This window comes from Dermacentor albipictus, chromosome 5, assembly GCF_038994185.2.
Source record: "Dermacentor albipictus isolate Rhodes 1998 colony chromosome 5, USDA_Dalb.pri_finalv2, whole genome shotgun sequence".
NCBI lineage: Eukaryota > Metazoa > Arthropoda > Arachnida > Ixodida > Ixodidae > Dermacentor > Dermacentor albipictus.
Window position 1 is genome coordinate 105,906,606 of NC_091825.1, and position 13,319 is coordinate 105,919,924.

General features: G+C 50.0%; 1 protein-coding gene across 5 annotated transcripts in view; it reads left to right on the forward strand.

The window, feature by feature from the left end:
• Positions 1 to 11,008, forward strand: part of LOC139059996 (protein SSUH2 homolog) — a 65,379-nt gene extending 54,371 nt beyond the window's left edge. For 4 of the 5 annotated variants that reach the window (XM_070538668.1, XM_070538669.1, XM_070538670.1 and 1 more), the window contains exons 10-12: positions 889 to 991; positions 1,974 to 2,078; positions 10,269 to 11,007. In XM_070538668.1, coding sequence (XP_070394769.1) covers positions 889 to 991; positions 1,974 to 2,078; positions 10,269 to 10,415 — 355 coding nt within the window. In that variant the 3' untranslated portion in view covers positions 10,416 to 11,007. Of the gene's footprint in view, positions 1 to 888; positions 992 to 1,973; positions 2,079 to 10,268 lie in introns of all 5 variants that reach the window. The other variant, XM_070538672.1, reaches the window with a different exon arrangement.
• Positions 11,009 to 13,319: the final 2,311 nt, after the last annotated feature.

Here is a 13,319-nt window from a genome sequence, read left to right on the forward strand (position 1 = left end):
AACAACTACAACTTCGTCATCGTCAGCCGCGCTGCACCTAAATTCGTCATGGCGCAGGGGTCGTTGATTGCTTCCGACGAAGTCCTCGAACAAGATATTTCATAGGCTCGCTAAGCACGAGGCCCCGGGTTCGATTCCAGACCGCGACAGCCGCGTGCATTCCGGTGGAGGCGTGGTGCGAAAGCATCCAAAAAGCCCCAGGTGTCCAAATTAATCTGAGCTGGATTCAGGATTCAGCGGTGCTCGCCGTGGGGCTTATCAAAATTCTTCTTTTGGGTGTGTTTGTGGGGAGGATTGAGATTACTGCCGATCCGAGCAGGCGACGACTAAAAATGAATTAATTAATTAACACGTTAATTAATTAATTCATAACCTGTGGTATTTCGCTGCACACTTAACGCCCTTCCCATACTAATGCAGCAGCACATGGACAAATGACACAGGAACGTTATACTGACGCCCCGAGCACAGTTTTACGTTCTTGTGCACTTTGTCCTTCCTGCGCTGCTGCATTATAGTACGTCGAACCATTTAGCCAATCAATTCGCGCTCTTCCCACGCGCTGCCAGTTCGTAGCACTGATAGTGTGTTCTAGCTTTCGAGAATTTTTAGCGTTACGTTAGATGTACGCAGGGCGGCACATGCATGGAGCGTTTATGATAAGTATTTTCGGCATCGCGTAGCGTTTTTGGAGCGTCCGTTTTATGCTGCGCGGTGTGAAATAGATGCGCCGACGCTGGACGACGCGCAGCGAAGCTGTGAAAACGTCGAAAACGCGCTCTTCCGTGAGGTTGCCGCTTACGAGTTTCACGTAATCGATCAGCTAGAGTGCACAAGTTGGCACGCTGGTTCCGCGCGTAATGGACGCGCCCGTTCAACATCCTGCAGGTCGACGAAGACGGATGACCACGTGGTCGAGCACTCCTTCGTACCGGACGACCAGATTAAGTTTGTCTCGGGCCAGTTAGTCTTCGAAGAGCAGAACTCGAGGGTGAGTTTATCTGCATGTTCCGGCGCCTATATGTATATGTATACCTTATTTCTTCTGTTCGGTGACCAAAACGATGTGGCACGAAGTACATGCAGCAAAGTCAGCAAGAAAGACAAATCTTCTGGTATAGAGTGATTGCATTACTTGTTTCTTGTGGTTTCTGCCGCGGCTATTAAACGAGAGCTGGTTTTACGTCTACGTGACTCGTAATATAAATTAGAGTGCAGGAAAAGCCAACAGTGCGTGTAGTAAAAGAAAAAAACGTAAGACAAGAACAGAAAATTCTGTCAGTTTATGCTATGTTGCGGTCCCAAGGCGGTCACACTGACGTAATTTTCATTTTCTTCTGACCGACCAGTTAGCGTATTGCGTCAACGTCCAAGAAATGATTACCTTCGTTCACTAGTAGCTAGTCAGTGGTAAAGCGGAAAATGTTGACGTTCCATTTTAATTTATTTAAAATCGCAGTTCCCTATGAATGACGTATACAGCCTACGCTATAGCACGCGGGAACTGAGCTTTCAGAACAAGCCTAAATTGTAGCCATTGAGGTAACCTAAATGCCTTATAGCATGGTACCCTAATTACGATTCGCTAAAGCCTGGGGGAGGGGGAGGCAAGACGTATTTTGACATATACAGGACCCAGCACGCCCGATTTCGGATATGTAACTGACTCAGGGCGGTCAGGCAGTATCACGATGCTGTAGAACTATACGCCAGTTATGCAATTCTTATCCTGTGTTCGCCCTGAAAAGTTTCCATGCGCAGTCCAGTAATTCCGTATGTTTTTCGTGTTTTATGTTGATTCCTTCGGACGGGTTGCCTTCGATACGAGTTCCGCATATGTACAATATTATTTTTATTACACAATTACGGCGAAAACATAATGGAATGCATCGTTATGGTTGAGTTAAACGAACAAGCTTGCATTTGGCGCTTTACTCAAGGATGTCGTTAAGCGCGCGCCTCTTGCTCGACAGATTTGGCCGATCAACCACTTTCCCGACATGACGGTCAACATGGCCTCCGTGCAACTGGTGCAGAAGCACGCGGCCGCTTTCAAGTCGGAGAAGATCCTCATGCAGGTAAGCCAGCTGATCACTACGCGATCTGCGCGTGCTTGGCATTGGCATTTGCAATAAGTCGGCTCTCGCAAGTTTTGTGTAAAGCGAATGGCGCGCCGCCAAGTAGCAGTGTAAACGGAGCCGAACGTTGAGCCAACGTAGTGCGATCTAAGGGCCATGTTGACCAACGTTGGTCGTACATTGGTCCTGCTTGTCGTTCTTCCGGGGCAGATGTCTGCGAGATTCTGCCGTTATACAATGCATAATCACCGATTGGCGGACGTCGCCTTAGGAAGACGCAAGTTACAAAATCGATTGGTATCTGTGAAGTGATTCGTAGACTTGACAAGTCATTCGTTTCATCATCAAATTCCACTATTTGCAGGGTCGCGGTCACTGTAGCAATAGCATTGCCAACAAAAATCGCTCACTATCATTTAGTTCAGTTTATTGTCCTTAAAGACCCCCGGAGGGGTATTACATAAGGGGTGGGTTTAACATAAGTTCCACATTTGGTACACTTCATTAGTTATATTCAAGGTGATCAATCACATGCTGTAGGAATTGAGACAGGCAAGTGATGCTAACAATGTCAGCAGCAAGGCCGTTCCAGTCTTTAGCTGCTCGAGGAATGAACGAGGCTGAAAAATGAGTGGTTCGGGCACGTGGCCGTGCGACTTGCTGCGGATGACTGGTGCGGTGAGAGATGCGTGCCGCAGGAACGATCTATGGCGCATGACGTAGGGTACTGAAAAAGAACTTGTGATAGAGCTCAAGACTAGCAATGCGTCGGCGATTAGATAGTAGTGTTAGTCCGGATTATGTTTTAAGTGCGGAAATACTGACATCATATGAATATTGTGAGTGAATGAACCTATAGTAGCGCGGTTCTGAACAGATTCAAGTGAGGTGATAAGATATGTTTGGTGCGGGCTCCAGATGGCAGATGCATATTCAAGTTTTGCCCGAACAAGGGACTTGTAGGCAAGCAGTTTTACGTTTTGAGGTGCCTGGCGGAGATTACGTTTTAAAAAACCTAGTGTTTTATTAGCAGATGATATGATGTTAGAAATATGTCTATGCCAAGACAGATCATTGCATACAGTGACACCTAGGTATTTATAGGAATCTGCTAGTTCGAGAGGCATGCTTCTAATTTGGTAGGGAAATGCCAGGGGATTACTGCTACGAGTGAAAGACATAACTTTACATTTTTGTACATTAAGTTTCATTAAGCAATCGTCACACCATGTTAGTATGCTGGCGAGGTCTTTCTGCAGGGCTGTTTGATTGCAGGTGTTACGTACAGTTCGATAAATGACACAATCATCGGCGAACATTCGGATATTACAGGACACATGTGAAGGTAAGTCATTAATATATATTAAAAATAATACAGGGCCAAGAACCGATCCTTGAGGGACGCCTGATGTTACTGGCACAGGGTTGGATAGGTGATTATTTATAATGACAGATTGGGAGCGGTTGCTAAGAAATTCAATGATCCAATTCACCTACTTCACCTACTTCCATTTTTTTCCGGCCCCCGGGCACTTGGTCTTCGTAGGCCAAGGTATCCTTTTCCAACGAGACGCAGGCGCTCTAATCCGCCTGTGTGTCTGCTCCATTCCTCGTAATCGAACACGAGTGGAGGAAGTTTATCCCGGGATATACTTCAAGCTGTGTCTCACCACCTTACAGGTTCCGTAACGTAGGCCTGAAGCCCAGGACCTGGATATACATGTGAAATGCTCAAAGTGCTCTGCCCCGACGTCTGTATCGTGGAAGCTCGCCGTCTGCTGCGGTTGTGTCCAGGGAAAACGGTTCTACACAAGAGAAACTGCTTAGAGCTGCCGGAATACTAATACATCAGCTTATATATTGTGATCAGTTAACTATATGGACGATAAATAGGAAACACACGCGGCTTCTTTCTGAAGAATAGCTGCACGGATTTATTTAACTATTTATTATGTCGTGCGCATGTAAGCCCGTACAGAAAAAAAAAAAAGAAACGATAAGTCTCACTCGATCACTGCGAGCACTCGCTATCACACAACGCTGACGTGATGAGGAGCGCCTGCAGCGGCGTTGAAGGCGTCGCGCCCCAGTGGCGCACGAGATGAGAGCGAAGGAAAATGAGGCATTGCCATTTGTTGGGCGTGTTGGTAAATTGAAAGCATATTTAGCGCCAGCAAACAAGGACGAGGGAGACGACGCATTGTGTTGTCGTCTCCCTCGTCCTTGTTTGCTGGCGCTAAATATGCTTTCGAAGGAAAATGAGTTTTTTTTTTTGTAGCTTGGAGTGTACTTTGTGGACCGCTCGGACCAACTGCGTGCACCACAATGTGGTGTGCCCGTGCAGGAACGTTATTGTTTAGTGTGCACAACGCTCGTGCCTGCAGTGTAAGTCATAACACTTTAATTCTAGGCACAATGGAACACTGCTCTTGCTACACTGCAGATCCGATTGAGTTGGTGCGTCAACATGGCCTTGTCGTCTTTGCAGTCAAATGCGCTGCGCGCCTCTCGCGTCGTCTTCCGAGACCTAGTTAACCCTCCACGCACGGGTCGCGCATGCGCCGTTGATAGCGGAACAACACGGCGACGCCGACGGCGTCATCGAGTAGCCATATCGCAATAAAGAGAAAGCTTTCCGGTAGACCGTTTTGAAACAATGGACATGGAATGTATCGTTCACGCGGCCCGCTGCAGACTTTTCACGTGCCGATTAGAGTGCCTATTACGGAAGTACTATAGCGCCAAACAGACGACACAAGAAGAGACACGGACGAGCGCTTACTAACAACTGATCAGTCGTTAGTAAGCGCTCGTCCGTGCCTCTTCTTGTGTCGTCTGTTTGGCGCTATAGTACTTCAGTAACATGCACCAACTAGCCCAACAAAAAGTTCTGCTAGAGTGCCTATAGCTGGGCATAGTCGGCAACAAAGAAAAAGGACTTCTAATTAGAGCCAATTAGTGACCAATGTTGCACTTTTAGCAATTCGATTCACTTTAAGCGTGCGTTGATCGCCGTTGTGGTTCGGTGGCACTGCCACGCTCTTTCCAACCACGAGGTTCGATTCCGGGCGACGGCTGTCGCTTTCCGACGGGGCTGCATACGCAGAACGTTTGTTTGAACACGCACTGAGGTATCCGCGGTATAAATTTCCCGCCGTGGTGAAAGTTAATTTGGACGTAGCGCACTTCCTTACCTCAATAACGACGTATCTGAAACCCTCCGCAGTGGCTCTGTGGCTTGGGCGTTTTGCTGCTGACCACGAGGTCGCGGGTACGATTCCCGGCCGCGGCATTTTGATGAAGGCAGAGTGTGAGAAAAAGAAAGAAAGAAAGAAGGAAAGAAAGAAAGAAAGAAAAGCGCTCATGTGCCGGGCTTCGAATGCACGTTGGATGACCAAAAATTAATCCGGTAGTAAAACAAAAAAAATTAATGCGGAGCATTCCACTACGGCGTTTCTGTGCAGTTTTCTGAAACTTTAGACCCCGTCTCGTGATTCGAATCCGATTCAACTTCTTCCAAAGCTAAGCTTTGCTTTTAAACGTGTACCACCACCAAAAAAGAACAGACAAAAGGAAAACGAATAGCTAAGAGAGAAACCCGATGGGTACTATTTAGAATCAGGCATATGTCTCTTGTATTACTGTTTTTTCGCCAATATCGTTTTCTTTACTATTATTATTACCGAAATTAGCTTACTAGAAGCGCCTTTCCTACAGAAATGTTATAGGTCTAAGTGGATGCCGCCAGTAAGCTATTGCCATATAGACCTTGCTCCTATAGCACGGGCCCCCTCCTACCAACCTTAGTTTTCCCTATGCACGCGTTGCGTGTTGCGCGGGCGCTCGTGCACCATGCCCGGCGGCCGCGGCGCGCACATCACGGTGCGTCCTTGTGTCCGCGGCGGCTACGCAAGCGTGTCGAATCGAGCGTGGCCGCATATACGCACACACACACACCCTGTTTCGCCACGCGCGATCCCCGCCACGAGCAGCAGCAATGCAGCCGCGGAACTTAACTTTAAGTGACGCGCAAACGCGTGCCGGCAGCGCTCGCACGCGCCTACGCTCGCCACGCGAACGACGAAGCGAACGCGCAACCGCGACGCGTCTTCCTTCGGCGACGCGTATACCGTGTCTCCTCCGTGTATAAGCGGATGAAAAAAACGGCGTGCGGAGCCCGTGCCGCGTGTCGGATTCGGCGCCAAGCACGCTCCGTGGGCGGACTGCCTAATTACTCGCGTCTGCGACGATTATGCTCGTGCGTTTTTGGAAACCGGGGAGCCGGTAAGTTTTGTGCGTACGAGCGAGCGAACCGGTGAGTGAGTGAGTGAGTGAGTGAGTGAGTGAGTGAGTGAGTGAGTGAGTGAGTGAGTGAGTGAGTGAGTGAGTGAATGAGTGAGTGAGTGAGTGAGTGAAAAAAGAATAGAAGAAAAAGGGTTTTGCAGGCGTATGCAAATCCGAGCAAGTCATATATTAAAGACAGCGAAACACGTGTACGCAAAGGGGTTCTCACTCATTGTGAAGCACTGAGGATCCCGGTTTGCCACTGCTCGAAATCTAATTGGGACTTTACAAACGCCTTCGCTGTATCCCGCGAAATTTCCACGCTATACACATTTTTAAAAATTTTTCGCTGTATCCGACACATGTACCCGACACTAATTGTTCCAGCTCTACCGAGCTGCTCCTGTGCCTCGACCGTACCACCGCACGTTGCCGCCTCCGCACGAAAAATAATTGTTGAACGTCGTTATAACATGAGTGATTGAGCGAGTGGAGTGAGCGAGTGAATTAGTGAGCTGTCTAGTTGACCGCAAGTGTGTATAGAAGCTCTTCACGACGACTCGACGAATCGAGAACCCTCTATAGCAGACCGTTGAGCACCGTCGGTTTCACTGTCTGCGCGACTGGAGAGATGAAATTGATCGCCGAAAGCGGGAGCGCACAGTCTAAACAGTTCGGGATCGGGCCTTACTGGTAGCATTTCTGGAAGATGGCCAAGAGCTGGGGTTTACCAACCAACTGCAAAAGAAGCTGCCTGGCTTCTGTATAGTGGCAATTTAACGAGTAAACTTCCTAATGAAAGTCGTATTCGTAAGTCTAATGAGCGATGAGTACGCAGCCAGTTTCTTGCATTTAGCTGACTGGTAGGAACATGCCAGTGCATGTGTCCTTCTATGAAAATGTGCCCTATGAAGTGGGTGCGTAGTGTTAAGTCTCACTATGGCGATGCGCATTCCTTAGACGTTTACCACAGGCCGCAACAGTATAGGTACTCTATAGAAAGCTTCGCTTTCTCGTGCACTTTATTTTCTCACTTGCCTGTACGTGACCTACAGCCATTGTATGAACGTGCTCGATTACACGTGTAAGGCCTTAAATGGATTTACCGTCTAGCGTCCACACATAATAAATGCATTATAATGTTTCTATAGAGAGTCGTAGACATTGGAGCAGTCCAAATATATGGTATGGTATACTGTCTGTCTGATCTTCAGTGGCATCAGAGTCATTTGATACAGACTCTGGTAGTGTCGAACACTGTTCACCAATGAGCACCTGAAGAGGGTGTGTGTATAGTGTTTGCAGAAGCGTGCATTTGCATCTTAATTTTCACTATTCTGCTCAATCTTACCAGAGTCCTTCCATGGAAGGACTCCAGTGTTTCTTGCCTTTCTCTTCCCTCTCGTTGGCCCGTGCACCTTCCATACTGACTTCACTAATGCAAGTTTCTCACCGTATAAATGTTGTACGGTTTGGAATGGCGACCTGTTGTGCGCATGCATATATAAGACCGTGGCTCGCTTCCCCGTAACTATACGGAGTTTAGCTGTCAGTTTTCAGCTGTGATAACAGAACAGTCGAGTTCACGGTGTGTATACGATGGCGAACACGTGATAGTCAAATGACGTCATATAGATGCGCTATCGCTTCTCCTTTCTTGCGGGACGGATGCCGCCGCAAATGCAGCTAAACGCAAGTGACCGTGCTAGTGCAATCAGCAAGATACGAAACGCCACCAAGAGACCGCGGGCGCGCCGTTTTCATTTATGAGAGGGTCCCGAGTTGACGCGTGGAGCGGCTGGCGGAGTTCAGCTTGCCCCACAGGCTCTGCTGGCCACAGAAAACAAAAGACACAACTAAAATATTTAACTGTCGACGCCTCTTCGCACGGACACCTAGCTTGGGCGAGTCATCCACCACGCGCTTTTTTTTTCTTTAGGCCGGCTGCACGCGGCGTGTGACTAGAGACCATAGTATGACGAAGACGCGTCGCGCCGTTGGTGTGCCGGTGGCCTGGAGAGGTTATTACAAATATCTAGACTAACGCTACGTATTCCCAAACAATTTTTTTTTTTTAAACCAGGCATGCCCTCCGCGGCTCAACTTGTCGCGAGGATGTTAGCGTGTAAACTCTAGAGAGAGTTGCCACACGCGCTGCAGACGCGCGCAAGTGAAGCAGCGCGAATCGTTGTAAGCACCATGCACGGCCGCTCACACACGAGCGAACAGGTGGCAAGCGTAGGACAAACGCGCCGCTTTGTTCGTGCTCTCCGTTTCTTTTTTGCGCCGTCGCCGCGCCACCGTTTGCATGTGCCGTGCACGTCCGCCCATGCGGGCTGCATGCCCGCCCTCTTCGATGGCAGGCTGCCACGGTAAATACGGGGCACACATGCGCTAAGATGCGGCTCTGGTTGCGAACAGTGATCGAGCGTGGGCGCGAGACGTGCCGTGAGTGATGAGGCCCTTTTAACTAGCAGCGACCGACCGTTTATTGACCGACTTCACTCTCCCCCATCTCGTCAGAGTGCGCGCGCTCTGAAGCCCTGGGCACAACCGTCTCCTCCGCGGCGGCTCATTCGTCGCTCTCGCTTAATCCTTTGACGTGCTCTCGTGTATAGAGCGGGTACGTATATATAGGGACGGGAGGGGGGGGGGGGGAGTGACGAATGCCAGCACCCACCGACTGACCTGTCTTCCATGCAGTGCTCATTATCCTGCATGGGAGCACCTGAACAAACCCTGCGACTCTGAACTGTTCGTTCTTTTATCCTTTTCGTCGTTTCGGGCCTGTTTTTTATTGCCCAAAACCAACGGTTACACGATGGCGCAATTGTGCCCCTCGTACAGTCGGATCGATTTAAAAACTTTTCGCCCCGGCTTTCGTACGCGCTGCGAATTTTGAAGTGTATATCTTCCGAACGAATACGCGGCCCACGTATACGCTGCTTGGTCGGCATAATATGTCGCGTCGATCGAAGTTCGGTGGCGCTAAATTAGTGGGTTCATCAGGCAGGTTTTTGGAAGACAAGAAGGCAACCATTGCATTTACGCGGCGCTGCTGTAGACGACTGATTACTTATCGTGTGCTCGTGGCCTCTTCCACGTTAGATTTGAAGAACAATTGTACAGAGGCAGGCAGTTTTGTTTTCATGCACATGCAGCTGAGGCTTTCGAAACACATTCCTATTGGACAGCGCAAGGTCCGTGAGCCCGACGTCATGACACGTCCGACAGCCCATGATGAATAGTATATGTAGCTGAGCGCAATGCTAGAGGTGGCACTTTGGATGCCGCCAGCTTTGAGACATTGAGATGGTGATTGACGTTGATGATACGACTGCACGAATGCTCAACAATAATATTAATGATATTAATAAATTTATTCGCGCTTCTATACCGAGCGTTATAACGATACATTTCTTTTTTAAACAAGAAGTGTAGGCATTCAAACATGCCGCTTTACTTGTGTGCTAGCCTCGACGCAAGTGATTTCCTGAGGCGTAGAGACAGCAGTAAGGGAGCTCTATGTCAGGCTTTGTGCGCTGCGATAGTGAAGGGCCGTCGTATTCGTATTACAGTGGACGCCAAACAGGATTTAAAAGTAAAGCGCACGAAGGGCAACTTGCGACTCTGAGTGCACTTTTGTTGAACGGAAATACAACTTGCTTGAGTGACGTTTCCTTCATTCACCTCATAAGGTCTGCTGGACGCTGCATCGCATAGGCCTCGGTGTTACCGCCGAGACCGGCGTAATCACTTTCGAGAGCACTAATCCAGAACAGTTAAAAAAAGTGCTTTTATCTGTTCGCACACTGATTGCAAAGCTGCTGCGCGGTTGGTGGTTAGGCAGACTCACTCTCTACACAATTATTCGTGTCCTTTTTTTGTTTGTTTGTTTGTTTGCAGAGGCAGCGGGTGCGCGTGATCCCGGTGTCGACGGTGTACTATGAGTGGCGCTCGCACGTGGGCACCTTCAGCGTGTTCGGCCACGAGAAGAAAGCGTACGCGCCGGACTACCCGCAATCTTGCTGCTGCGGGTGCACCATCCTCTGAATGGCGCCCAGCGGACGACCGCGTCACCTGTGAACAGCTGAGCGTGTGTATGGAGTACATGCACGACCACGCAGCTGCGATTAGCTATAGGCGCAGCAGTTTTGCGCGCCTGCGGCAGATTGAAAACAAAAGAAGGGAGTCACGTGAACGTGGACTTTCTGTTCATGGAAGCGGCGCCGATGCTTTGTTCTCAGGGGTTGCCCTGCTGGCCGTCGCCAGAAAGAGTTGATATATACGGGAATGCCATCTAGGCGACGATGAATGTGTCTGTGCGTAAGGCTAATTCATGACCTACGCGGAAAAGAAACAACCGCGTCACTGCCGCCATTTCCCAAAAGACCGAAGCACGCCGTGATTGAACGGAAAGGCAAGGTCACGTGATCACAGCGACAGGCAATAAGGTCTAGCCAAAGGAAATGCAATTCCCGGATTAATTTAAACTGACAGCCGCGTTTAACAGTTGGTCGCTTGTACCCGATTGTTAAACTTGTGGGCTAGCGGTTCACAGAGCGCCGTGTATATACTGTACCGTATTACTTAATAGAGAGTTTTAGTTAGGGGACGCAAGCGGCTTGCGTACGCAAGAACTACGGGCGACGGTACTGCGCATGCGCAGACGGTTCTGCGCATGCGCAGTGCTGTCGCCCCTAGTTCTCGCGTACGCAAGTCTCTTGCGTCCCCTAAACTAAAACTCTCTAATAGTAGTTGGCTTCGCATTACGCGGTACCGTGCCGCGGCCCATTGTCATCACGTTGCGTACATTTTCTTCTTTTTTCGTTAAAGAGCAAATGCGTGATCAACTGACAGCACAACGACGCTGTCAGCTATGCTCGATTAATCGCGCCTTAAACTGCCCACCAAACATCTCTGAATATTTTGTATGTGGACCAGCCACGTCAGCGAAGCGCACACTATGTGATATGGTTTCGAATTAATACCCGGGAAGCAGTGCGCTTCTTTGAGCTTTCTCGAAGTGTTATTTTCATCTCTATGTAATGCTGCTTTTATTTTTCTGTATTCACTTACAACAGTAAACCACATTTATCGAAGTGCGGACAGCCGCGCTAGAGGACATTCTTGAGGCATCCGACGTAACGCCATGGCTTCTTATGTCAAAGTTCTCTTGCCCTGATCCGAGTTCTTCGGACATCCACTTTCTTCTTCTTTTTTCGTGTATATAGTAGCGAAGACGCGCTCTGCGACTATACAGAAACAAATGGTTGTGGACGACCGGCGAAAGAAGGCGTAGACACATGCGCCTCTTTCGCAGCTTCACCTTGCTGTTCGTAGCGGCAAATTCACTCCGCAGGTCGCAAATACTCAGCGCTTCATCATCATTCCTGCCTGGAGACATCCTCTAGCACCGCGTCGTCGGAGGTCATAAAACCCGCCGAACGTTTCCGCTCGCATCTAGATACGCGTACTCGATAAGGGACGTGGGGGGGGGGGGGCGCTAACAAGCGAATATGGCGGCGTCGTTAAAGCGTGCCGCGTCGTGCCCGCCGAGCTTCTTGACCGCGCCGTGCCCTCCCGCGGCTCCTCGCGCGAATGCCTCGAGAAATCGCAGCAGTGCGTCCTCGGGCGTCTTCCTCCAGTGCCGGGCGAGCCCGATGGAGCGCGAAATACTACTCTCCCCCCCAAAAAGCGAACGCGCGCGTGATGGCAGTCGTTTTCCGTCGAACCCGCCCTCGCGCCATCTTCGGTCGAAAGCGAGCTAGCTAGCTGGCCATTCGCGTCCTCCTAGAAGCAAGAATGTTCGTGCTGGGCCGCCCTGCCCTTCGCTCGGTGCTGCGAGATCTCACCGGCGCCTCCGCGGATAAATATAAAAAATAAAGAAAATACAAATATTTTCGAATCGTCGCCGCGCGGCAGCGCACGCCACGGGGAGTTCGCGCCTCTAAACGAACGAGTAGTCTTCGTCGTCTTTTTCTTTTTTTTTCTCGGCTGTCTCGTGATGCTCGCGTGCCGCGGACTACGTAGTCTCTTTCTGCTCCGAGTGCCCCCAGCGCGCTCTGCTTGTATAACTCGCCTTTCTTGCCTTGCGGACGTTTTTGCGCTTCAAGGCTGGCGTCGACCGATCTTAGGCGCGGGGATGGATGGATGTCCGACACGTGCCAAGAACGCTTGCACGCGAACATGGCACGCCAGCGAACGGGCTGTTGGGGGGGGGGGGGGGGGAAGGCGATGTCGCACGGCGTCTCTTTTTCGGTACGCTGCGGCACCGTTAGTCGCGTGCAGCGGTATGCTGCGTGTCCCCACGTAGTACGCGGTGTGTATCGCTATTCAACGGTGTAGTCCGTTGCCTGACTTGGCGCCCATCGGTGGTGTTCGCGATAGATTTCTTGACACCGCTAGTCGCCCCTCGCACTGCGGTTTCGGTAGAGCCCTTAAACGTATCGAGCAGTCGCTCTGCGAGTACGCAAGGAGCACAAACGGCTTAACATCTCGCATCTGCCGGTAGTACCTGCGTGGTTTTGGACGTGGTAGAAGAGAAGTCTGAAGACAGCTTCGTGGGTGTGAGCTTACCTCTGTCGAAGCTGCGGTATGTCGACACGTTGGTCGTGTATTCTAGACCCCTATACTCTATCTCATTAGTCTCCTTTTGCGCTGCGAAAGCTACACGTAGACCCAGTCAGTGAGATACACGGACGCTTCCTGTGTTACCTTTCTCGCCTGCATGGTGCTTTCTCGTGGCACCTGCAGTGCCTACCTACAAAGATGGTCAGATTTCGATGTTGCATTTTCAGACTGGATGGTCTTACGTGCTAAAAGTTGGGAACCAAGCACGTGTATTTGAATGCCCCGCTTGTGCTGACGTCGAGTTTTCATGGCGACGTGTCCCAAGGCTTAAACAGGTACAAAAGCAAGCCGCGGTCACAAAAAACAGAAGAAAAAAGAAAAAAC